This window comes from Heptranchias perlo, chromosome 6, assembly GCF_035084215.1.
Source record: "Heptranchias perlo isolate sHepPer1 chromosome 6, sHepPer1.hap1, whole genome shotgun sequence".
NCBI lineage: Eukaryota > Metazoa > Chordata > Chondrichthyes > Hexanchiformes > Hexanchidae > Heptranchias > Heptranchias perlo.
In genome coordinates this window covers 51,651,656-51,678,651 of record NC_090330.1, presented here as the reverse complement: position 1 = coordinate 51,678,651, position 26,996 = coordinate 51,651,656, and the positions used below count along the sequence as shown (strand labels likewise).

At 41.3% G+C, this 26,996-nt stretch overlaps 1 protein-coding gene across 4 annotated transcripts in view; it reads left to right on the top strand.

Moving 5' to 3' along the window:
• The window catches only part of dlg2 (discs, large homolog 2 (Drosophila)), an 861,897-nt gene that overhangs the window by 419,096 nt on the left and 415,805 nt on the right, over nucleotides 1–26,996 (top strand). For all 4 annotated transcript variants that reach the window (XM_067986281.1, XM_067986283.1, XM_067986282.1 and 1 more), the window contains one exon: nucleotides 22,245–22,295. In XM_067986281.1, the coding sequence (XP_067842382.1) occupies nucleotides 22,245–22,295 (51 nt within the window). The remainder of the gene's footprint in view (nucleotides 1–22,244; nucleotides 22,296–26,996) is intronic.

Below are 26,996 nucleotides of genomic sequence, written 5' to 3'. Positions count from 1 at the left end.
TTTTATCTTTACACTGTATTATTTAGTACTTGCTGTGTATTACCATTGAAAATTAGATCAACTGTTAAAACAAATGTACAACAGCAGTGAGGCATTCAATCAGCCATTTTCCAGTATAATGAAAGCGGAATTAACCAATTTTATCTGCATTCCTCACATTGGAAAGGAATCAACAGCAGTATTGCAGAACTAGTGCAACAGAATTATTTTTACTGGAAACATGTTTTTTTTCTAAAATTGGTGAATAAATTTATGGATGCTTGGTTTTGAATGGCAGCTTATATAAGATTATTTTAAACCATCAAATGTAATTAGATTTTTTAGAACATTAATGTGCTTACCGATACTAGATGAGGACCTACAGTGTCTCCATCTTATTTGGCCCTGCTAATCAGCCAAGAGTTGTTAAATTTAATTCTGTTTCCAGAGCATGAAAGTTGTTTTTATCTTTTCTGCACAGGTTGCAGGCTTGGAAACAGTAGGGAAACAGGTTAGACAGAACCTTGCGTTCCAGTTTTCAAGCACGTGGGACCAGGATATAGGTCGCTATCTCTCAGAGCTTTCAGGATCTGTTAGCAACCATCAATCCTGACAGGTTCTGACCCAGTAGATTGGCAATAGCTAGAATCAACCACCTGTGTGGATTTTTGGGACATCAGCGAATGCCAGGCATCCGGCCTATCCCCTTAGAGCTCCACACAAGTCGCATGTAGGAGGAAAGACCAGGCTGCCCAGCCAAAAAGTCAAGATATGCAGCCTGCAGAATGTCCTTCCCATGACCATGCTGCCATGAGAGGAGGGTCATCGCAGTCTAATGAACCTTTTGTACCACAAGAGCAGCCAACCACCTCTAGTGATACTGGCATCAAGGAGAAGCACACGAACAGATGAAAGTAAAGCACATCTAGACACCCAGAGGGAAGCACAACTATTAATGGAAGTACGTTTGTGTGGACATCATGAGAAGGACAAGCTCACACATGAAAAATAGCTACTATGGTGAGGTACTGCAGGGGGTCTGGCACCAGTGGAACCATATCTCAGCAAGAGGTCAATAGCTTCGGGGAGAATAGGAAGGAACGAGAAAATTGGTGGAAGAAGAAAAGGGGAAATTGTGCCAAGTTTATTATGTGTGGTCCCAGAGAACATTTAAAGCAAAACATTTTTTTTATGTAGTGATAGTCACGTTGTCATTAACTCCCCCTCTGCCCACAATTATTTCCTATTACTCCTTTCTCTACATACAATTATGGTGTAAACATTTTCCCCGGAGAATGCTCACAGTAGTGACTCATACTAGGGTGTGATTTCATAGGGTCTGGCAGCCCTGCCCAACTATCCTGTCTTCATGTGTATGTCTAGAAAAGTAAGATTAGACCAATGTTATTTTAGTCTTAGAAATTATTTTAATTTTAGCTTTAGGGTGTTCTCTGGACCTTGAGTTTTAGTCTTATTTGTTGTCTTTGGAAAAAAATTATTTATTTATTTTAGTTCAATCTTTTGCTTCCAAATTGTAGTCAATTTTTCATTTTAGTCTTGGAAAAACATTTTAATCAATAGTTTAGTTTTTGCTTTTCATATTGTTGTTTTATTCTTTACAGGATTTTTTTCCAAAATGTCTGTGTCAAAATGCCATAATTGTTGGTTTATTTCTTTTGGAACTCACAAGGTCACAAGAAGTGTTGACTAATAATATACAGGTGTTTGAATGGCAACTTAGTTTGCATTTACACTGCAACTATAGCGTAGGTGCAAAACAGTTTCTCTGTAGTTAGAGTAAATATGCATCCTGAATCTGGTATCAGGGCCTGAAGTAGAGTAGGGACAGTTTTGCTCTGCTTTACTTTGGAATTTGATTTACACTCCAGGTTTGGTGTTGCTCGAAGCCAAAGCCACTTTGCACCGACACTAAGTGTATAGTGTAAAGCAAGACTTTATTCATCTCCTTCAATTTCCAATGCTTGTTCCAAAAGTTGTGGACTACTGACTAGAAATTATTTAAATTTTAGTTTTAAGCCCTGATTTTATGAGGCTCTGCCGGCGAATAATTTTGTGATTTTTGGTGCAGAAAGGGAGCAATGCTACAGAAAATCACAGTCCACATTTAAATAATAATAGGCCAGAAATCGCTCCCGAAATAACGGAGGAGCTCAACAGCGCTCTCTGTTTTTAGTGGCAAATTGAAGGAGCAAGTTCCCGCGTTTGCACATGCGCAGTGAAAAGCGGAAATCCGGAACTTGCTCCTAGTGGTTCGCCGGTGACATGACAGCTTCGAATTAAAGGGCCATCGCTCGCTGCAATCAGAGAAATCATTGTAAAATCGCTACTTGCTTATCTGCCCAGCTGGAAAGTAACTAATTATGTCACCGAACAGGCACGCTTAAAAATACCAGGTCTAAACTAAGTTTTAACAGCACGGTAAGTCTTAATGACTGCCAAATAACTAAAAATTAACTTTTAAAAATGTGGAGTCTCATATCACTCCTTATTTTAATAGTATTTGCCATTAAAAAATAAGCTTTTATAAATTAAAAGATGAAAAATATTTTTTTACTTTTCCCTTCTGTCTCTTTAATTTAATTCAATTATTTCATAGAATCATAGAAAGTTATGGCACAGAAGGAGGCCATTCGGCCCACCGTGTCCATGCCGGCCAATAAAGCGCTATCCAGCTTAATCCCACTTTGCAGCACTTGGTCTGTAGCCCTGTAGGTCACGGCACTTCAAGTGCACACCCAAGTACTTTTTAAATGAGTTGAGGGTTTCTGCCTCTACCACCCTTTCAGGCAGTGAGTTCCAGACCCCCACCACCCTCTGGTTGAAAAAATTTCTCCTCAGCTCTCCTCTAATCCTTCTACCAATTACTTCAAATCTATGCTCCCGGTCACTGACCCCTCTGCTAAGGGAAATAGGTCCTCCCTATCCACTCTATCTAGTCCCTTCATAATTTTATATACCTCAATTAAATCTCCCCTCACTCTCCTTTTTCCAAAGAAAAAACCCCAGCCTATCCAATTTTTTCTCATAGCTAAAATTCTTCAGCCCTGGCAACATCCTCATAAATCTCCTCTGTACCTTTCTAATGCAATCACATCTTTCCTGTAATGTGGTGACCAGAACTGTATGCAGTACTCAAGCTGTGGCCTAACCAATGTTTTATACAGTTCTAGCATAAACTCCCTGCTCTTATATTCTTTGCCTCGGCTAATAAAGAAAGGTATCCCGTATGCCTTTTTAACCACCTTATCTACCTGTCCTGCTACCTTCAGGGATCTCTGGACATGAACTCTAAAGTCCCTTTGTTCCTCTACATCTCTCAGTATCCTCCCATTTATTGTGTATTCCCTTGCCTTGTTTACCCTCCCCAAATGCATTACATCACACTTCTCTGGATTGAATTCCATTTGCCACTTTTCTACCCACCTGACCAGTGGTCATCTTCCAAAATTCTATAGACTCTGGAATAGTTCCTACAGATTGGAGGGTGGCAAATGTAACCCCACTATTTAAAAAAGGAGGGAGAGAGAAAACGGAATTACAGACCAGTTAGCCTAATATCAGAAGTGGGGAAAATGGTAGAGTCTATTATAAAGGATGTGATAACAGAACTCTTGGAAGCATTAAGGGGATTGGACAAAGTCAGCATGGGTTTATGAAAGGGAAATCATGCTTAACAAATCTGCTGGAGTTTTTTGAGGAGGTAACTAGTAGAATAGATAGGGGAGAACCAGTGGATGTGGTGTATTTGGATTTTCAGAAGGCTTTTGATAAGGTCCCACACAAGAGGTTAGCGTGCAAAATTAAAGCACATGGAATTGGGGGAATATACTGGCATGGATTGAGAATTGGTTGACAGGAAACAGAGAGTAAGAATAAATGGGTCTTTTTCCGGGTGGCAGCAGTGACTCGTGGGGTACCGCAGGGATCAGTGCTATTCACAATATATATCAATGATTTGGATGAGGGAACTGAATGTAAAATTTCCAAGTTTGTAGGCGACACAAAGCTGGAGTGGAATGTGAGCTGTGAGGAGGATGCAAAGAGGCTCCAATGTGATTTAGACAAGTTGGGTGAGTGGACAAGAACATGGCAGATGCAGTATAATGTGGATAAATGTGAGGTTATCCACTTTGGTTGTAAAAACAGAAAGACAGATTATTGTCTGAATGGTGATAGATTGGGAAAAGGGGAGGTGCAACGAAACATGGGTGTCCTTGTACACCAGTCACTGAAAGCGAGCATTCAGGTGCAGCAAGCAGTTAGGAAGGCGAACGATATGTTGGCGTTCATTGCAAGAGGATTTGAGTATAGGAACAGGGATGTCTTACTGCAGTTGTACAGGGCCTTGGTGAGACCACATCTGGAGTATTGTGTGCAGTTTTGGTCTCCTTATCTGAGGAAGGATGTTCTTGCCATGGATGGAGTGCAACGAAGGTTTACCAGACTGATTCCTGGGATGGCAGGACTGACGTATAAGGAGTGATTGTGTCAACTAGGCCTATATTCACTAGAGTTTAGAAGAATGAGAGGTGATCTCATCAAAACATATAAAATTCTAACAGGACTAGACAGACTAGATGCAGGGAGGATGTTCCCGATGGATGGGGAGTCCAGAACCAGGGGTCACAGTCTCAGGATATGGGGTATGCCATTTAGAACCGAGATGAGGAGAAATTTCTTCACTCAGAGGGTGGTGAACCTGTGGAATTCTCTACCACAGAAGGCAGTGGAGGCCAAGTCATGAAATATATTCAAGAAGGAGATAGATATATTTCTTAATGCTAAAGGGATCAAGGGATATGGGGAAAAAGTGGGAACAGGGTACTGAGTTAGACGATCAGTCATGATCATTTTGAATGGCGGAGCAGGGCCGTATGGCCGAATGGCCTACTCTTGCTCCTATTTTCTATGATTCTATGATTGATATCTTCCTGCAGTCTACAGCTTTCCTTCTCACTATCAACCACATGGCCAATTTTTGTATCATCTGCAAACCTCTTGATCAAGCCCCTCACATTCAAGTCCAAATCAAAAATATATACCACAAAAAGCAAAGCACCTAGTACTGAGCCTTGTGGGACCCCACTGGAAACAGCTTTCCAGTCGCAAAAACACTCGTCAACCATTATGCTTTGCTTCCTGCCACTGAGCCAATTTTGGATCCAACTAGCCACTTTCCCTTGGATCCCATGGGCTTTTACTTTTTTGACCAGTCTGCCACATGGGACCTTGTCAAAAGCCTTGCTAATATCCATGTATACCATCAAACACATTACCCTTATCGACCCTCCTTGTTACCTGCGCAAAAAATTCAATCAATTTCTTTGGCTTTTTATTAATTTTTTTTATTTACAATGACATACAGAATACTAACTTTAAATGAATGAAGTCTGCTTGCCTGTTTGAGCAATACAGCCTGAATCTGTGAGACTGACTACTCTTCCTTACAGATTTTGTGGGCATGTCTTCTCCTCACAGACTTTTCTAGCCGTGCGGCAACTCAGAGTACTCAGAGGCTGGGTTGATAGTGGACAATTTTATTAAAGTTCAAATTCAAGCAATTCGCGTCACAGAGCCCGCAGTAAATATTTTCGTTAATTTAATTTGCAGGAGCTGCGGTGAACGTTGCCTTGCCGATCGGAGCAATTTCTGGCCCATTATTAAAATTAAATCACATACTGAATTTCATGACTTTTACACCATAAGAAAGCCAAAGCAACAATCCTGTTGTTTGGATTGCTTAGGCTGTGTACAGCTGGATAGTCTAGCTAAAGTCTCCAAGATCATTAGAATCTGTAGCTTGCTGCACAATTTTGACATCCCATGAGGAGTGAATGTTATGCAGGATTGCTCTTACATAGAGCTGGCACGGACTCGATGGGCCGAATGGCCTCCTTCCGTGCTGTAACCTTTCTATGGTTCTAGGATGATGAGAAGGGATTGGGGACTCACAGTAGGAGGAGTGAACCAATGTATAGGTAGGGAGATTGGTGTGGTACTCTCAGTTAGAGCTTCTTCCAGTAGCGAATACATCTGCCACTGACCAGTTTTGTTTTTACAATGAAAACCCACAGATTGTCTCTATCCCCCAGAACACGCCACTTGTTGCTGTTACTGAAGTTGAACTGCTAACTTTCATCCTCATCCCAACACCTATGACCTTTTCATGGCCCTACCCAACAAACATTGTCCATTAGTTAGCTCCTCTTGTAGTAGAAAATAATGAATATTTTGTAACTGTTATCCTAAATTATATTATAAGTAATATTTTGATGTATTCTTTTCCTTTTTGTTGCCACCTATAGAAGCTTTCAGGCTTGATTATCTCTCTTTGAAGGCTACAAAGAGATTTGAGGAAGACAGGTTGATAAATACCTTCAAACAATTGATTGGGATCAAGCAGATTTAAATAACTGTGAAATTTTAAAAAGCTGCCAATCAAACACATTTTAACAAATCCCAGAAGATTTATATATTTGAATTGAATAGCTTGGCTCTTCACATGGACATCAGTCTCAGACAAATTGACTAATTGTTGCAGCAACTGCATCAAATTAAGCTGACACATGATTTCTGAGAGTGATGCTGGTTTTTGATCCTTTATATACAATAACAGAATTAAGGAAACACTGGTTTTAGCAGGGTCTTTTATCATGGCATTTCGCAGATAAGGGTGATCCTGTCCTTACCCAACATTCACATATCGGCACTATCTAACAAGATCCTGGTTAACAAATGGGAAAATTTTGTCATGTCTCCTCCCCCCAACTCTTGGTTTCTCACACCCATTGATGCTGAAGCCAATTGCTAACTCAATTATTCTCAGCTGTAATTTGTTTCATCTTAATCATTTACCCCTATAAAACTTGTATGTTATAGTATTTTATTCATTGATTCCCATCAGTTGGCAAATTATGAAGATTTTCAATTTTGAGTAGAAATTAAAAATGTAGGAAGTGGAATGCTGCAGTAGGATGTGAATTAGTTGAGATCTAAGATAAATATGTTAATACACTTTTAGTAAGGTAATTAGTGCTAGAAACAGAAGTGTAAATTCTACTAGTTATTTTTATGTATGAATTCTATCATTTGTGCGAGCTGGTGAGCTATATTTATAGACTACATTCCAAGTCATTTGCTAATACTCACGATACAAATAATTAAACTATCGTGTTGCATTTTTCACACAGTACTTGCTAAAGCATATCTACTGAGTAATAGCATCAAAACAGTTATACATATATGAATAACAACAAGGGGGCCTCCCCAATATATTTTAAGTGTTGGTAGTAACGTGTAGCCATTGTAGAGTGTGTTTATAAAGGGCAAGGGTTGGTCCTGGGGTTGCTTAGAGGCCTGTTTACATATTAGTATGAAGGTGTGTTGTGTGAATTGATACCATTGGGGGGGCCTCTGGGGTTTAGAATGATTGGCAATTTTTCCCTGCCTCTAGTTGCTTCAATTGAAAAGGAGTGGTGGAGTGCCAGCTGGGACGAACAGGGATCCCACGTAGGGATGGATAAGTTGAACAATAGGAAGGAAGCCCAAATTACCATGTTTTCACCTCTCTAGTTGTAGTAGAATGGCACAAGTATTTAATTTACTTATTTTTAGTTGAGACAAGCTTCACAATCATAGCAGATGCAGCTTCTTGTGCATGCAGAGTAAAAAATATTAGTTTATATGCTTGTATGATTTCTGTGGCTCTAGGTAGGAAGGCAAGTAACCTTGGAACTAAGTTCTGACAATCTGCAAGGTCATTTCTTTGCTAGACTTGTCCTCCTGACTCCTATGCCATCCTCCATATGCATGGATAAAAATATTAGGCAGTGGGTTTTGGGGGAGAAGCCACAATGTGTGTTACCCAATAATAATACCTGAAATTGGGGAGGTCAAGATCAGGGCAAGGCTGATTTCCATGTCTTGATCTATTGTTTTCTTTTTCCTGTCTTCTCTCCTCAGATGTGTAAATTAAATTGGGGTCTAATGTCAAGTACAGCATTACATAAGTGCTTCATTAGACATTAAACCTGCACTAACCTATGCCATCCAGTTTCAAATGAACAGCATAGATATTGTTTTAAATACCTGGAATGTTTTAATCATACTTTAATCAAATAAATGAGCCAATAGCAGTAGTATGTGCATAAATAAAACTATCCTGGGGAGAAGGAAAGTATGCATAAGCTAAATTGGATCCTGTAAAGATCACTAAGCATCTGGTATGGGGACCTTAAAAATAATCTGAAATATCTATACTGTACAGTATTAAAGCTGTGTGATATATCTAGCCTCCCATTGAAGGCTTATTCTAGTACAATTGTAAAAATACTGCTTTCCTCTATTTTTAACTGTGAGCAGTGCAATTTAATTATTATTTGAAAATATTCAAACATCTGTGGTGATGCAAATAGCGATAATAATACAGGACACTAAATTGCATGCAAATGACAGCCAGTTGTTGAAGAATGTTTGCAGCAGCATCACATTATCTCTGGGGTTATTCTTTCTGTTTAGTCACCATGAATGCAGAGGGGAAACTTTCCTTTCATTGTTCTGGGGCAGGGAAGCATTAATTTTTGATTATTAAGAGTAGTCATTTAAAAACTTGGTTGTATTATTTTTGTACAACTTTTAACTTTATTATTGTAAATTCTATTTACTGGGTGATTTAACTTCATGTACCAAAGAAATATATATTGCAGCATATAAAAACAGAAAATGCTGGAAATACACAGCAAGTCAGGCAGCATCTGTGGAGAAAAAAACATAGTTAACATTTTGGGTCAATGACCTTTCGTCAGAACTGGAAGAAGTTAAAGATTTAACAGTTTTTAAGCAAGTACAGAGCCAGAGAAATGGTGGGGATGAAAGAACAAAAGGAAAGGTCTGTGATAGGGTGGAGGGCAAGAGTAATTAAATGACAAAAGGGATGGTGGTGCAAGGCAAGGAGGGTGGTAATGGGACAGGTTAAGAAACAAAAGATGGGTCTAGAGGAGCTGTAAATGGCAACAGCAGAACCATAATCAGCAGCTGCAGTGCCCCCCCCCCCCCCAAAAAAAAATAATGGGAGCAGTGGTTGTGGTCTGAAGTTATTGAAATCAATGTTGAGTCTGGAAGGTTGTAAAGTGCCTAAATGAAAGATCAGATGCTGTTCCTTGAGCTTCCGTCGAGCTTCATTGGAACAGTGTAAAAGGCCGAGATCAGAGTGGAAGTGGGATGGAGAATTAAAATGGCAAGCAACTGGAAGGTCAGGGTCATGCTTGTGGACTGAGTGGAGGTGTTCAAGAAAGCAGTCACCCAATCTACGTTTGGTCTCCCCATTGTAGAGGAGACTGCATCGTGAGCAGCGAATACATTATACTAAATTGAACGAAGTACAAGTAAATAGCTGTTTCAACTGGAAGGAGTGTTTAGGACCCTGGAAGGTGGGAAGGGAGGAGGTGAAAGGGGAGGTGTTGCATTTCCTGCGCTCGCACATGAAGGTGCCGTGGGGAGAAGAGCAGGTGTTGGGGGTGATGGAAAAGTGGACCAACCCTACACAGGTCTCCTCCCTCACTCTTTTTCCGGTACATTGATGCATCAATTTTGCTTCCAATTTCTATTCTTCCCTCGCCTTCACATGGTCCATCTCCGACTCCTCCCTTCCCTTCCTCGACTTCTCCATCTCCTTTTCTGGAGATAGGCTGTCAACCAATATCTATTATAAGCCCACCGACTGCCACATCTACCTTGATTACACTTCCTCCCACCCCGCTTCCTGTAAGGACTCTATTCCCTTCTTCCAGTTTCTCCATCTCCATCTCCATCGCATCTGTTCTGACGATGACACCTTTCACACCAGTGCTTCCGATATGTCTTCCTTTTTCCTCAACCGAGGATTCCACTCCACTGTAGTTGACAGGGCCCTCGACCGTGTATGTGGCTGTATTTCCTGCACTTCTGCACTCACCCCTTCCCCTCCCTCCCAGAACCATGGTAGGGTCCCCCTTGTCCTCACTTTCTACCCACCGGCCTCCACATTCAACGTATCATCCTCCGCCATTTCCGCCACCTCCAGTGCGATCCCACCACCAAACACATCTTCCCCGCCCCTTTCATCATTCCAAAGTGATGGCTCCCTCCGCGACATCCTGGTCCACTCTTCCATCACCGCCAACATCCACTCTCCTCCCCGCGGCATCTTGCCATGCAAGCGCAGGAAATGCAACACTTGCCCTTTCATCTCCTCCCTTTCAACCATCCAGGTTGAACCGCCCCAAACACTCCTTCCAAGTGAAACAATGGTTTACTTGAACTTCTTTCAATTTAGTATACTGCATTCACTGCGTTTGGTCTCCTCTACATTGGGGAGACCAAACGCAGACTGGATGATCGCTTTGCTGAACACATCCGCTCAGTCCGCAAGTGTGACCCTGACCTGCTGGTCACTTGCCATTGTAATTCTCTGCCCCACTCACACTCTCACCTCTTTGTCCTCAGCCTCTTACACTGTTCCAATGAAGCTCGAGGAACAGCACCTCATCTTACGTTTAGGCACTTTGCAACCTTCCGGACTCAACATTGATTTCAATAACTTCAAACCAGAACACTGCTCCCATTAATTTTTTGGCGGGGGCACTGCAGCTGCTGATTATGGTTCTGCTGTTGCCATTTATAGCTCCTCTAGACCCATCTTTTGTTTCTTAACTTGTCCCATTACCACCTTCCTTGCCTTGCACCATCATCCCTTTTGTCATTGAATCACTCCTGCCCTCTACACCATCAGAGACCTTCCCTATTGTTCTTTCCTCCCCTCCCCCACCCCCTCTTTCCCTGTCTCTGTATTTGCTCAAAAACTGTTCCAGTTCTGACGAGAGGTCTTCGACCTGAAACGCATTACTAACTCCCACATCCTCCAATCTGCACACCAGACCTCACCAATCTGACGATCTGAGTTGCTACCAGGCCTGCGAGAGCGCATGCACCAAGGTTCTCTGCTGATGCACTAGAGACCTTGGGTGCAAGAGGTGGACAGAAGGAGGGACATCCTATATCCGCAGTGGGGTGGCGGGGGTGGCAAGAGGCCCTCCAGACATATACTCAAAAGACAGTGGGAGGCAGTGGGGGACGAAGTCAATGCCAGGCGCACAGCATCATGAACATAGATGCAGTGCAGGAAAAAGTTCAATGCTTTGACATGGGAGGGCAAGGTGAGTGAGGTCAACTGTCAAGTGGTGTCTCCTATCAACTGCACCACGCACTACACCCCCCATCCCCCACATACCAATAAACTCTTTCCATCAGTACTCAACTCTTCCCATCAGATGCTTCCTCTCACCCTTACACATTACCACTGTTTCAATCCGCCCACCCACAACTCACAGGCCACATACACTGGCAGCTATTCAACCATGACAGGCACATCACCCCGACACATGCCTCGCTTTCTTGCAGGAGAAGGTGGCGCATATCAAGAGGCAGCAAGAGGCAGTGGCATTTAGCCCCTCGAGCCTATTCCACCATTCAGTGAGATCATGGTGGACCTGTGACCTAACTCCATATACCCGCCTTAGCCCCATATTCCTTAATATCCTTGGTTCACAGAAATCTATCAATCTCAGATTTAACATTCACAAGTGAGCTAGCATCAACTGACGTCTGTACAAGAGCGTTCCAAACGTCTCCCACCCTTTGCGTGTAGAAGCATTTCCTAACTTCACTCCTGCACATCCTGGCTCTAAATGTTAGGCTATGTCCCCGCGTCCTAGTATTGAAGTCTAGAAGACCTCCAAAAACCATTACAAATGTCTCGGCAGCCCGAGGCAATAATCCAGCAACTAACCTGTAAATCCTGCATGGTCCCTTTAAATAGCGCCGGTGGAGGGTCCTCCAGGCACTCTAAGACACGTTCAGATGGTCGGGGTTAAGACTGTGTGTTGAGTTAAGCATTAAGTCTCAAAATGGTGTCTTATCACTTTAAATCAGCGTTGTACGCTGATTGAAGCCATTTTCTCCCTACTTTACATGATTCCAGCGTTTCTCATCTGCGCCTGTGCAAACTCCTATACCAAGATGGCGTCTGGCGCACGTCACGCAGAAAACCTGCGTGCGCATCCAAGATGCCATCTTGGATGTCGGAGAGGCCATGTAGTGCCGAAACAACGGGCGCCACATGGCCCAATTTAGCGCCCCCAATGCCTTGGTAATTGCAGTAAATCCTGGGGCCAACAGAAACTTGTCACTGTATTTTGGCTTACTGAATATATCACATCCCCCTGTGTAGCTTCTTTGACTTTAGAAAGTGGTAAAATAAACATTCTATCAGACCATGTCTTGGGCTATAAACTACCAAAAAAAATTTAACAGGAAATAGATAAGATAAACAATAGATTTACAGTAATATGCGGAACTTAACTATTCCTTCTCAGAATATAGACAGTAGTAACAACAACTCCTATGCCAAATATCACAGTAAAAGTGGACCCAATAACATCTCTTAACATAGACTTTACCTGGAACTTCTTGTAGAAATTTCCATGGAATCCCCTGTCTAACCCTCTCTACAATGTCTTCAGTGTGGCTAAAATTGTTTTTTTATCCTTGAGATACACTTCCAAAATCCTTTGAACAGTAACTGGAACAAAGAAAATTAAAAATATATCTCTCAAACTCAATTAGAGCTGCCAAACAACTACAGAATTCAAAAGACCGATAAAATGTTTGCATTTGAACTGAATGGCTTGGCCCTTTCCTTGGAATGAATTAGTCTGTTTCAAACACTTTTGATGAACTTTGAAATGTTTCCTTAGCTAAGGACAAAAGTAACAATAAAGATTTGCATATCAATGCCGCCTTGAACTTTACCAACAGACACTTTGGGGATGTTTTTGGTGCCTCTACCTCCCTCACTTGCAGCAAAACAACAGGGCAGTAGTGGGGCCAAAATAGTGTGGCTGGTTGAAGCACTGACTTACCGCTTGCTTCCCACCCATTCTGAGTTTCGGATGGATCTTGATCTTGGCAGTCGGAGATCCTGTTGGTAACAAGCAGGAGCCTCATGAATATACGTTAATCAGGATCAGATGATGTAGTTATGACCCCGATGCCATTTTTGTCTCTGCATGCCGGATTACAGCCAGTTCCTGCCCCTGCTCATCAAACATGGGTGGTAGAAGTTGGGATGTGACCATTTTGAGCGTACATTAAAGTATCGTCAACTGCAGTCAGGGAATGCTGGAAGTTGGTTTGGCACGTTTTTTGCAGTCTTTTGTGGGCTTTAAGGTTTAAAGGCTGCTGTAGGTGTTGGAAAACTTTTGCTGCTCCTCAAAACTAGTATTTCCTTTCAATCTCGATGCTTCCATCCTACCCCTTTCAGGTGCTGCTGCAGGTTTTTAAAATCGGCCATCCCGCAAGATATCCCATCCCCAGATCAGCTAGCCAGCTATGGGGAGTGGGTTTTGCGCTGACAGCTCGCTGAATGTGAATGAGACCTGACCATAAAAGTGGCACGGGCTCCATGCTGATCCTCTTGGGAAGGAATAGCAAACACCCTGCCCACTGCCTGCCTGATACACACTCAAACTGAAAATTGCCCCGATGTGTCTGTCCTTTTATTGATGATGTGGAGATGCCGGTGATGGACTGGGGTTGACAATTGTAAACAATTTTACAACACCAAGTTATAGTCCAGCAATTTTATTTTAAATTCACAAGCTTTCGGAGATTTCCTCCTTCCTCAGGCAAATGTTTCAAGAGCTCCTTGAAGCCTACGCATTTATACATATAGAACAATACATGGTGTTTACAGACTGCCCCTGCAACTGCCCGTTGCCAAGGCAATCACCGTGTTCAGACAGAGAGGTGTCACCTGCAGAACCCCCGAATACACATTCAACAAAAAAACAAACAGGGAAAAAAACAGAGAAAAAAAACAGAGAGAGGCAGAAACATCCGGAAGGCAGAGAGAGCCAGCAAATGACCCATTATATTAAAAACAGATAACATTTGTTCGCTGGTGGGGTAACGTGTAGCGTGACATGAACCCAAGATCCCGGTTGAGGCCGTCCTCATGGGTGCGGAACTTGGCTATCAATTTCTGCTCGACGATTTTGCGTTGTCGTGTGTCTCGAAGGCCGCCTTGGAGTACGCTTACCCGAAGGTCGGTGGATGAATGTCCATGACTGCTGAAGTGTTCCCCGACTGGGAGGGAACCCTCCTGTTTGGCGATTGTTGCGCGGTGTCCGTTCATCCGTTGTCGCAGCGTCTGCATGGTCTCGCCAATGTACCATGCTCTGGGGCATCCTTTCCTGCAACGTATGAGGTAGACAACGTTGGCCGAGTCACAGGAGTATGAACCATGCACCTGGTGGGTGGTGTCCTCTCGTGTGATGGTGGTATCTGTGTCGATGATCTGGCATGTCTTGCAGAGGTTACCGTGGCAGGGTTGTGTGGTGTCGTGGACGCTGTTCTCTTGAAAGCTAGGTAGTTTGCTGCGAACGATGGTCTGTTTGAGGTTGGGTGGCTGTTTAAAGGCGAGTAGTGGAGGTGTGGGGATGGCCATAGCGAGGTGTTTGTCCTCATTGATGACATGTTGAAGGCTGCGGAGAACATGGCGTAGTTTCTCCGCTCCGGGGAAGTACTGGACGACAAAGGGTACTCTGTTGGTTTATTGATGTGCACCAACCAGAGTGGTCATTCCTTTAACTGAACATTATTTTAACTATGCAGGTACTGTACCAAAAAGAAAAAAATATATAATGTCATAAATACTGTTTAATTTTTGTCACAGAGATAAATATTAATTTAAATTAGAAAATGAGGGAAATTGTATTTTCTGATTTGGCTAAACAAATAATATTTTACTGTAAAATTCTGTAAATATATCCAAAATTAAAAGGTTTGGGGTGAAGGAAAATTAAAAGATTTGTTGACTTGTAGCTTCGCGTTAAATATGCTCTTCTCTAGAGAGTAATAAATTTTAAATTATTCATAGGATAAAATATAAATGAACTCACTTATTTATTCTCTTAGCCTTTTGCATTTAACTAATGGCAGGTTTGACTCTTAACTGCCCTTCAAAGTGGCCTAGCAAGCCACTTGGTTGTACCAGCAAAAACTGTTCATGGTAGCTAGGGATGGGCAATAAATGCCAGCCATGCCAGCCATGCCAGCGATGCCCACATCCCGAGAATGACGAAAGAAAAACAATGGCTTGATCATGGGTGTAATTTTTAAATGATGAGAGGAAGTAAAGCATCTTGTGGAATTCTGGATAATTAAAGGCTTTCTCTGAATGTTGATTGAAACAGGTTGTTAACTAAGTAATACAATAGCAAAGTATCATATTGCATATACCATAAATGCACTGTATATGTTACATCGAAACTCATCTTTGTGCTGGTACATTAGCTCTTTGGCAGATATATCTTTTTCCTCAGAGCAAGGCAACCAATATGAACTGGTTAGCTTTCAAATTGCTATCACAAAATGATTATATTGCCTCAAGAACCTCTGCCTGATCAGGATCTATTTTAATACTGTTAACATTGACCTCCTGCATTTCCTTATTATCCAGTTGAGATGGTTAATTTCTTTTTAATGAATTCTTTGAAGAAATAGGCGTAACTGTTGGTGAAACTTCCCTTAACTCCTACCAAAAGAGCTCGTGACAAAGGTGAGGGATTGTGGAGTCAGGGGCCAGGTAGCGAATGGTTGAAAGATAGCTACAAAATAGAGAACAGAGGCCTAGATCCGTGCTGGGACCACTATTGTTTACCATATACATATGATTTGGAGTCAGGTGTCAAAAATTGTAGATAATATCAATTGGGGGGTATAATTAATAGTGTGGAGGATTGCATCAAAATACAGGAAGACATAAATAGGTTTTTAGATTGGGCAGATAAATGGCAAATGACATTCAATATAGCGAAGTGTAAGGTGCTTCATGTTGGTAGGAGGAATAAGGAGACCAATTATTCCATGGAAGGTAAGAAAGTAAATGTGGTAGAGGAGCAGAAATCTGACAATACAGATACATCACTAAAAACAGCAATGCAAGTTGATAAGGACATAAAGGTTGCAAACAAAGTATTAGGGTTCATCTCGCGGAATAAAATACAAAAGCAGGGTGGTAATGTTAAATTTATATACACCAGACTTGGAGTACTGTGATGCAGTTCTGGTCTCCATATTACAAAAAGGATAATGAAACACTGGAGAAAGTGCAGAAAAGATTTACAAGGAAGTTACCAGAATTGAGAGGATGCAACTATCAGGAAAGGTTGAACAGGCAGGCACTTTTTCCTCTGTGAAAGAGAAGACTAAGAGGAGGCCTGATAGAAGTCTTCAAAATTAGGAAGTGGTTCGATATGATGGATGTGCAGAAACTGTTTAAATTTGTGGGTGAGTCCAGAACAAGGGAGTAAATGTAAGATCGCCACTAACAGATCAGTCCCCCACTTCCTTTGTCCCATCATTGGCGGCCATGTCTTCAGCTGTCTAGGCCCTAAGCTCTGGAATTCCCTCCCTAAACCTCTCTGTCTCTCTCTCCTCCTTTAAGGTGCTCCTTAAAACTTAGCTCTTTGATCAAGCTTTTAATCCCCTGTCTTAATATGTCCTTCTTTGGTTCGGTGTCAATTTTTGTCTGATTACGCTCCTGTGAAGTGTCTTGGGATGTTTTACTATGTTAAAGAAGTTATATAAATGCAAGTTGTTGTTGAATTTCTTTACACAGAGCGTGGTGAGAATGTGGAACTTTCTGTAACATGGAATGGTTGAAGCAGATAGCATTGACACATTTAAGGGAGGCATGATGGATACATGAGGGAGAAGGGAATAGAGAGATAGGTGGGAAGATGTAATTGGAGCAGGAGGAGGCTCGGGTGGAGTATAAACACTAGCTTACACCAAATGGGCCGTTTAGCCAGTTTCTGTGCTGCAGATGCTATGTAATTCTATCTATACCTGATATTCATTCATGGTTTGCATCACTTTATGTTGCCAGCCTAATGTTCTGTGAAGTCTCTTTCACTTTGTATTATTGCACAACGAAGGCAGCAAGAAAAAAATAGATGCACAAGTAGGGAATTTAAAAAATGATTCTTGTGAAGAATATTGGGTAGGTGGCTGAGTATTAAAGATAAGTAATCTAATTTTGAGAGTCAAGTGACTAACCACTAGAGTTGTGTTCTCCTGAACTGACACAGTTTCAAAATATACATTTTTTTTTGCACAAAAGGTCATCAGTTGCTTCTTGCCTGTGTTGAATTTAGGCCCCTCTCAGGGCTGATTTTCTACAGTCCTATTTTCCTTTTTATTTGCCAAATTAATCCCATTTTCTCACTTTCTCCCCATTTCATTTCTATATTTTTAAGTGATTATCAAGTACCTTTTTGAATGTTGTAATTGAATTTAAATCAATTCCCACTTGTGACAAAGCAGTCTATATTCCGATCACAGTGTGAAAAAGTTTCTTATCGCTCCCTTTATGTATCTAGTACTTATCTTGAATTAACCTCTTATCTTTGATTTGCCTACCAATGGAAAGAGCCCTTTAATTAGATAAGCTCCCTGCAATCTATTACCCATCTAGTATCCCCTGTTATTCGGAGAGTAGGGATAATGGGTATGTACTCACATCGGCAGGATGTGACTAGTGGAGTCCCGTGGGGATCTGTCTTGGTGCCTCAATTATTCACATTATTTATTAACGATTAAGATGAAGGCATAGAAAGTCTCATATCTAAGTTTGCCGATGACACAAAGATTGGTGGCATTGTAAGCAGTATAGATGAAAACATAAAATTACAAAGGGATATTGATAGATTAGATGAATGGGCAAAGCTGTGGCAAATGGAATTCAATGTAGGCAAATCTGAGGTCATCCACTTTGGACCAAAAAAGGATAGAACAGGGTACTTTCTAAACGGTAAAAAATTAAAAACAGTGGATGTCCAAAGGGACTTAGGAGTTCAGGTACATAGATCATTGAAGTGTCATGAACAAGTGCAGAAAATAATCAATAAGGCTAATGGAATGCTGGCCTTTATATGTAGAGGACTAGAGTACAAGGGGGCAGAAGTTATGCTGCAGCTATACAAAATCCTGGTTCGACCGCACCTGGAGTACTGTGAGCAGTTCTGGGCACCGCACCTTCGGAAGGACATATTGGCCTTGGAGGGAGTGCAGCGTAGGTTTACTAGAATGATACCCGGACTTCAAGGGTTAAGTTACGAGGAGAGATTACACAAATTGGGGTTGTATTCTCTAGAGTTTCGAAGGTTAAGGGGTAATCTGATTGAAGTTTATAAGATATTAAGGGGAACAGATAGGGTGGATAGAGAGAAATTATTTCCGCTAGTTGGGGATTCTAGGAGTAGGGGGCACAGTCTAAAAATTAGAGCGAGACCTTTCAGGAGTGAGATTAGAAAACATTTCTACACACAAAGGGTGGTAGAAGTTTGGAACTCTCTTCCGCAAACAGCAATTGATACTAGCTCAATTGCTAAATTTAAATCTGAGATAGATAGCTTTTTGGCAACCAAAGGTATTAAGGGATATGGGCCAAAGGCAGGTTATATGGAATTAGATCACAGATCAGCCATGATCTTATCAAATGGCGGAGCAGGCACGAGGGGCTGAATAGCCTACTCCTGTTCCTTTGTTCCTATAATTAAAGCTGTCTCCTACTGTCAAAACATATTTCCCTAACCAACTCTCTACCACTACCCAAAATACATTTATTGTATATTGGCACACAACTCTTAAGTCTTAAAATTATCTGTGGTATCTACTGCACCAGAGATTTGAAACTCTTAACTTGCTGATAAAACTAATCAAGTGTTTATTCAAAAAAATGTGGGTTTTTTTGCAAAACTTATACAAAAACTACTATCAGCAGAATGATCAGCAAAGTGAGTGCATTGGAGCCATAGATAGAGCAGTCAGAACTGATTTGAACCAGAGGCCGAGTCCATTTATATTATAGGAACATAGGAACAGGGGCCATTCAGCCCCTCGTGCCTGCTCCGCCATTTGATAAGATCACGGCTGATCTGTGATCTAACTCCATATACCTGCCTTTGGCCCATATCCCTTAATACCTTTGGTTGCCAAAAAGTTATCTATCTCAGATTTACATTTAGCAATTGAGCTAGTATCAATTGCCGTTTGCGGAAGAGAGTTCCAAACTTCTACAACCCTTTGTGTGTAGAAATGTTTTCTAATCTCGCTCCTGAAAGGTCTGGCTCTAATTTTTTAGACTGTGCCCCCTACTCCTAAAATCCCCAACCAGCGGAAATAGTTTCTCTCTATCCACCCTATCTGTTCCCCTTAATATCTTATAAACTTTGATCAGATCACCCCTTAACCTTCGAAACTCTAGAGAATACAACCCCAATTTGTGTACTCTCTCCTCGTAACTTAACCCTTGAAGTCCGGGTATCATTCTAGTAAACCTACGCTGCACTCCCTCCAAGGCCAATATGTCCTTCCGAAGGTGCGGTGCCCAGAACTGCTCACAGTTCTCCAGGTGCAGTCTAACCAGGGTTTTGTATAGCTGCAGCATAACTTCTGCTCCCTTGTATTCCAATCCTCTAGATATAAAGGCCAACATTCCATTTGCCTTCTTGATTATTTTCTGCACCTGTTCATGACACTTCAATGATCTGTGTACCTGAACCCCTAAGTCCCTTTGGACATCTACTGTTTTTAACCTTTTACCATTTAGAAAATACCCTGTTCTATCCTTTTTTGATCCAAAGTGGATGACCTCACATTTGTCTACAATGAATTCCATTTGCCACAGTTTTGCCCATTAAAACAAATTTTTGACACTATTACAAACTTTTCTCGCTTTTTACAACAAGTGGTACAGATAAGGTGGGAGGAGGCTCGTGTGGAACATAAACACTGGCACAGACCAGTTTACAGTTTCTGTGCTGTAAATTCTATGTAATAAATTACTGATTTAAATAAAATGCAGAGTTATTTGAATAAATTAATTGATTTACTATAATTGTTTGTGCATAAAGCACAGGATATATAGTTAAGATCTGCTGAAATATTCCTGAAGTGAGATTTGAAAGTTAAGATATCAGAGTAAATAACACAATCTGAATTTTGCGTCTCCTCTAACGGCATGAGCAAAATTGGGAACTTGTGTTGGTTCGAGTACCTAATAGATAGAGTTATGCTGTAAGTAAAGCACTATGCAAACTTCCTACATTATTATAAACCGTAGCATTATACAAGCTTTCCACATTATTGTGAACCTTATGTTAAAGTAGACTGTACATGTTAGTTAGCTATGAACAAAGGGCGTGCTGTCTTTATCCAAACAAACTTTTTATGACTTTGTGAAAGAAAAGCCCCCCCTTTTAGCTAATGAGCACTTGATGCCATCATAATGGCCTGGTCTGTGGAGTAATAAAAAGGGAGTCATCCATACCCTTGTTGTGATTTCCTTGAAGGTGCCTCCTAAAAGTCACTAATCATTAGGGAGGTGGTAGTATCACCGGTGGAAGGCACAAGGGAGTCATCCAGAGGCTTATCATAATTGGGTTGACGATAAGGACTCATCAATAGAGGGTTGTTAGTGTTACCTGAGGAATCCAGGGAGTAGAGGCTTATAGCAGTCCCTTTTGAGACAGAGGAGATGATTACTGGGAAGCTCACACGGAGCCGATTGTGTTTAAAACATATATATGTGAGGTGCTTTTCAGTAACTAATCAGAAAGTTCTCGGGCCGAGTCTGGACATCCGTTAATCAGGCTTCCGGTGGTGCACTCTGGGGTCTGTGATTATGTGAACGCTAAGTCAGGTTGTATCAATCTAACCAGCATGCTTGATTGTCCTCTTGTATTTTAAACATCTTTGTTACTTGTTATAACTTCTTAATAAAGCTATTATACTTTAGAACCAACAGCCTTATGGCCATTATTAAGGACAAGAACAGTTTTAGTAAAAGGCTTATCGGTATATATATTTTTTCCTTATATGTGCTATCAGAGAAGCAATATAATTAGAAAATTCTGATTATATTTTTACAAAGTTATCATTTAATCCAACATGTAAATTATCTGTTTTATATTTTCACCATGTAATGACTGCTTGTTTATATTTTTCTAAAAATGTATTAATAATAATACACAGAAACAGCAACTAGTACAAAACTTTTCAATTGGTGCTCTAGCTTCTGCAGTGATGTACTCATAATAGCCTCAGATTTCATTTTTTATTCATGTAGAAAACAAATGGTACAAGCAATAGAGTATGTCTAAGTCATTTACCCTTAATTGAAAAAATTGAGTGAAAATGGTATTAGTACAGCATAACAGCCACAGATATTTGGTTATGCAAAACAAAATAATTATTATCCCAGTATAGAAGCCCAAGTTAACTCTTTTTAAAAAAAAATTCTACCAGTTTTTCTCTCCAAATACATTGTTTATAGGTTTTGCGTTGTTCACATTAGGTTTAGTGGTCTGAATCCGGCTCCCTGAGCAACCCTTCTTTCCCTTCACTCTACTAACGGCGGCTGTGGCTTCAGTCACCTCTGCTCCATGTTATGGACTTCTCTCCCAAGCCTCTTTGCTTTTCCACCTTTAAGACTTTCCTTAAAGCCCACCTCTTTTACCGAGCTTTGGGTCACCCCACCTACTACCTGCTCCTTTGGCTTGATGTCCATTTTTTTATGTTAACGTTGCTATATAAATGCAAGTTGTTGTTGCTGATTCTAGAAAATTCTTATAGTGCTGACGTGTAATCCCGGTCCTATGAAATATAAACCAAATTAAAGCACACCGCTCAATGGCATCAAGTTCCTCTGGCATATTGACAAAGTATACGCTGGCACTGTGTCAATAGTGCAGCTTTGCTTTCAATATCAATATGTTAATAACAAACAAGAAGGCTCACTTTATCTGGTATCTCCACCGTGTTCTGGACCATCACCAGAAAAGAAGGCATCTTTTTTCTATGAAAGTATTTAGTGAAAAGCCTATCAACTATATATAGCGTTTCAGTTGAGGTATGAATAGCTGTTGCCAATACACGAGTAAGGTATGTATGTGTTTGTCTGTGTAAGGCAGTACATGGGAAGAGTGTGTATTTGAGAATCTAAAACGGTATCAGATGTTTGATCTCAATTTCTCAAAGCTATAGATTATTTAAATCCAAACCAGTTCTTGTGTGAAATGTGCCTGTTTTCATTTTAAATCGATTTCTGAGATTGTTTTTTTTCTTTCATTCTTGACATTCAGGTCAATGGAACGGAAATAGAATATGAATTTGAAGAAATCACATTGGAACGGGTGAGTTAAAATGGTCACTGTTACACACGCCTATCCTCTGCACAGTTTGGAACATGGTTTAATATTCAAGTTGGGCTATTATTTTTGCAATTCAATAAATTGATTGTGTTTGGATAGATGCAATTAATCCTTTTATATCTGAATGACTTGTGCAGCTTTCAAAATACACATCTTTTCTTTCACAAAATCTTTATGATTTTCTATACATTTGGATTAATTGTTCTTATAGTAGAATTGGAGGAATGTATGGAACCCTACAACAGTTTATATAAGTGCAATTCTTTTGTGAAATGATTATTGTAAAGTAGTTATATTGGTTTGAGTTTACTGCATTTCCCAAAGACTTAAACAGCTATTGAATAATAACACTTCCTAGTTGGTTGTGCATTTGTTACATTAAACATCAACATATTGATGTTGAGCTGAATGAGTCCCAACTTGTTTGGATTATGTTTTTTTTATCCTATACCAATTACTTGGGAAACTAAATAGCAAGTGCATTGAACGATTTGTGTTAAATCCAAAGTGATTATTTATTTATCGACAGAGATTGGCTAAGGAAAATATAAATAATTTATGTTACAAACTTGTTTCCAAATTCTTTCACTGAATTCTTTCCCTGCCCCTACTTCCACATTCCAAAACTCTGTCCTTCCTTTATAACAGCATAACCAAAACTCATTATGAGCAGTGCCATGGGGATGTGCTAATGTATTTAAAAGTCTTGCTATCTATAAATTCACATCACAAAGACATCCATTGGGGCAAAAAAATCATGTTTGGCTTCAATAACCCCAATTTGTGAAGTTAACCAAACTGTTTAACTTAAATATCAATTGCCTAAATGTAAATCAATCAAAAAACAGTTCCATCTGCTAGCCTGGTTAGAAAAGCTATCATTCAACAATCGGTAACCACAAAATCAATCAATCAGTCAAAAAGCTCAATTTTGCCTTAAGGATACCATTTACAACCCAGCAAGTGCCACAAACTGACTAAGCAGTTGAAACAATTTTACTCCAACTTTATTCTGTGTCCATGTTTTTAGAGCTACTGACCATACATAAGTAAAAATTACATTTATAAATTAATAAATGCATTACATTATTTTCAAATAAATCATTAAACCTAGCCGTATACCCACCTATTATTAGAAATCCCTGTAACAAGTTTCCTCTTGCTCTTTGGGTCCTGGGGCCGGAGTTCTCTAACGATTCAACACCAACTTGCAGCCTTTGTCAATCAGGAGGCTGCTATTATAATTTTTGGCAAAATTTTACTCCCGATAAAGCATCAGTCTCCATTCCTGTACTAAATAAATCAAGTTGGAGGTCATGCAGCTCAACTTTATTTATTTATGAAATCTCTGCTGCCGCAACAAAGTAAGTTGCATAAACTCCCAACTTTAGTTATTTACCAGTTGATCTCCCATGTCTTATGCATGGGGAGCAAGACCAAGAGGCACTTTCAGGTCTAGCAGTGTTAGAGGACAGGGGGATAATTGAACCAATTCACTGGAGTGGGAGGAGGAGGAGGCTGAGAGGTAGGGGTAAGGGGGAGAGGAGGAGGCAGAGAGGGAGATGAGAGGTATGGGTAAGGGGGAGAGGAGGAAGGCAAAGCAGAGGGGAGGGAAAGAATCGAGGAGGATGGGGGTAGAGAAAGAATGGGTAGGGGGCATGGATAAAGGGGAGTTTTCCTCAGCGATTTTTATGTAATGTGATTCGTGGATGGTTCAGGCATGTGGATAATTTTTATGCCTTGGGCACAGTGTTCCTTTGCTGGACAGATTTGATTCAGGGATTAATTTCCTGCATTCCCCTTATTTGCGCTTAATATGCTACTGCTTTCTGTGGTCTCTTGTGGATTTATGGGGAGCACATTTTTTTTCACAGTACTACTCACTAAAGGTATACTTGCTGGATCTGTTGCAAGCTGAGAAGTTCATGGCATCATCTTTTTGCAAGCCCTGTGTAAGAAATATGATTTCTAGACCAAATCATAGTCATGTATTCCATTCTGCAAAGCTTCAGACACTTGGCTAACAAGCAAAGCGCAGGCCTTGCGCCTGTGAGAATACAAAGGGAGCCAGCATCCCAGAGGAAATGATATGCATGACATCAGGCAAAGTGATTGAGAATATTGCAGAGACAATAAAACTGTGAAACACACACATTGAAGACCAATTGTCAGAAACAGATAACAAAACGTCCTGAGGCATAATCAAAGACTCAGGACCTGGACATAGACTAATACTGTTATGTTGATCGAAGGAGCTTTGTTCATATAATTAGGTAACTTTCGTGATTGACATATACAGGTTGCGACATCTTAAATGTCTGCATCTGAACAATCAAAATACACAGAAAGATAAAGGCATGTCCGTCCCCCATCAGATAGATAGAATGGACAAAAATGTCTGGCACAATGGGCACACTGAGGGGGGGGGGGGGGGGGCGATGGGGAAGATGTTAGGGACAGATGACATCATGGGACTAATGTCGTTAAGCTACCAGAAGCAAATATGCTTCAGAAAGATATATAAACTGAGGCACTGTCCCACTACAGTTAGAAGCAGCTTCTGGGGACAGTGGAGGTCCACACATCCTACGAACCAGGCTTGGAACTTCCGAGGGATGGGTTGTACCACCCTTGTTTATTTAATATAACTGTATTAGAATGTTGTTATATAAGTACTTGTTGTTAGAACGTTGTTCTTGTGTCTATATAATAAAGTTTGCATGTTCAGTCACACTCGGGCCTGAATCATTGTGGAAGTTATTATTAAGAAGGATTAACAAGGATTGTTCAGATGCAATTAAAGCCGGCGGGGTGCCACTCAAAGTAATTAACCAGGTACTTCAGGTCGTTTAAAGACCTGATTGACCTGATATTTTAGGAGGGGTGGGATTTTCAGATCAACTGGGACTGTTTCCCATACTGGGGGAAACACTCCCAGTTCAAATGGACATGTTGCAGTCATCAGCCTGTGGCAGCTACAAAGGTCCATTTGACAGGTGGTGGGGGGGGGAGACCCTCACTCATTGCAGGAGGCCACTCTGTCACTTTGGGCAAAGTTTGGCTTCCACCACCCTCCTCCTAACAATAAAATTCACCAACTTGCACACTTACCCCGGTGTCCAGACACATTTACCTACCTTGCGGACCCCCTCAAATGTACATCTTGGGGATGGGGGCCGCCGTAGCTGCAGTCATGACCTCCTCAGAGGACGAACAGCATCACCAGCCTCGCCGGCCACGCCGTCCACCTCTGACATGTGGAGCCCCACAACACAGTGCTGTGCTGTGCACAGCAGGAGGGAGGGCAACGGCAAAGAGCGATGCGTCGCAGAAGGCACTACCCTCGCCACAGGGTCCACAGACCGAGGCTCAGCTTCCTGGACCTCTCTAAGAGCAGTGCACACAGAGGCTCAGAGTCACTCGACAGGTAAACGTACCAGCCATTTTGCACGAGCAATATCCTACAAACATCAGTTGTATAAATTTACCAGTTAACCTGTTGTTTTGAGGTATTAGTCCAGGGAAGATTGTTGTCCAGGTCACCAGTAGAACTCCCTGCTCTTCTTTGTACAGTGGCAGGGGAAATTTAACATCGACCTTAACCTCTACAAGAGGGAGGTTGGACCTCATTCTAATGTTTCCTCTGAAGGACAGCACGTCTAGCAATGCAGCACTTCCTCAGCACTGCACTGGAGTGTTAGCCTGGATTATGTGCTCAAAGGAAGAGAGGAACATTTTTTTTTGTCTATGAGCTGTCTAAAGCTGTCTTGGAAGGCATTAACAGGATTGGACAAAGTCAGCATGGTTTTATGAAAGGGAAATCATGCTTAACCAATCTACTGGAGTTTTTTGAGAAGGTAACTAGTAGAATAGATAGGGGAGAACGAGTGGATTTGGTGTATTTGGATTTTCAGAAGGCTTTTGATATGGTCCAATGCAAGAGGTTAGTGTGCAAAATTAAAGCACATGGGATTGGGGGGAATATACTGGCATGGATTGAGAATTGGTTGACAGACAGGAAACAGAGAGTAGGAATAAATGGGTCTTTTTCCGGGTGGCAGACAGTGACTAGTGGGGTACCGCAGGGATCAGTGCTTGGGCCCCAGCTATTCACAATATATATCAATGATTTGGACGAGGGAATGGAATGTTACATTTCCAAGTTTGCAGACGACACAAAGCTGGGGTGGAATGTGAGCTGTGAGGAGGATGCAAAGAGGCTCCAATGTGATTTAGACAAGTTAGGTGAGTGGGCAAGAACATGGCAGATACAGTATAACGTGGATAAATGTGAGGTTATCCACTTTGGTTGTAAAAACAGAAAGACAGATTATTATCTGAATGGTGATAGATTGGGAAAAGGGGAGGTGCAACGAGACCTGGGTGTCCTTGTACACCAGTCACTGAAAGCGAGCATTCAGGTACAGCAAGCAGTTAGGAAGGCGAATGGTATGTTGGCGTTCATTGCAAGAGGATTTGAGTACAGGAACAGGGATGTCTTACTGCAGTTGTACAGGGCCTTGGTGAGACCACATCTGGAGTATTGTGTGCAGTTTTGGTCTCCTTATCTGAGGAAGGATGTTCTTGCCATGGATGGAGTGCAACAAAGGTTTACCAGACTGATTCCTGAGATGGCAGGACTGACGTATGAGGAGAGATTGGGTCAACTAGACCTATATTCAC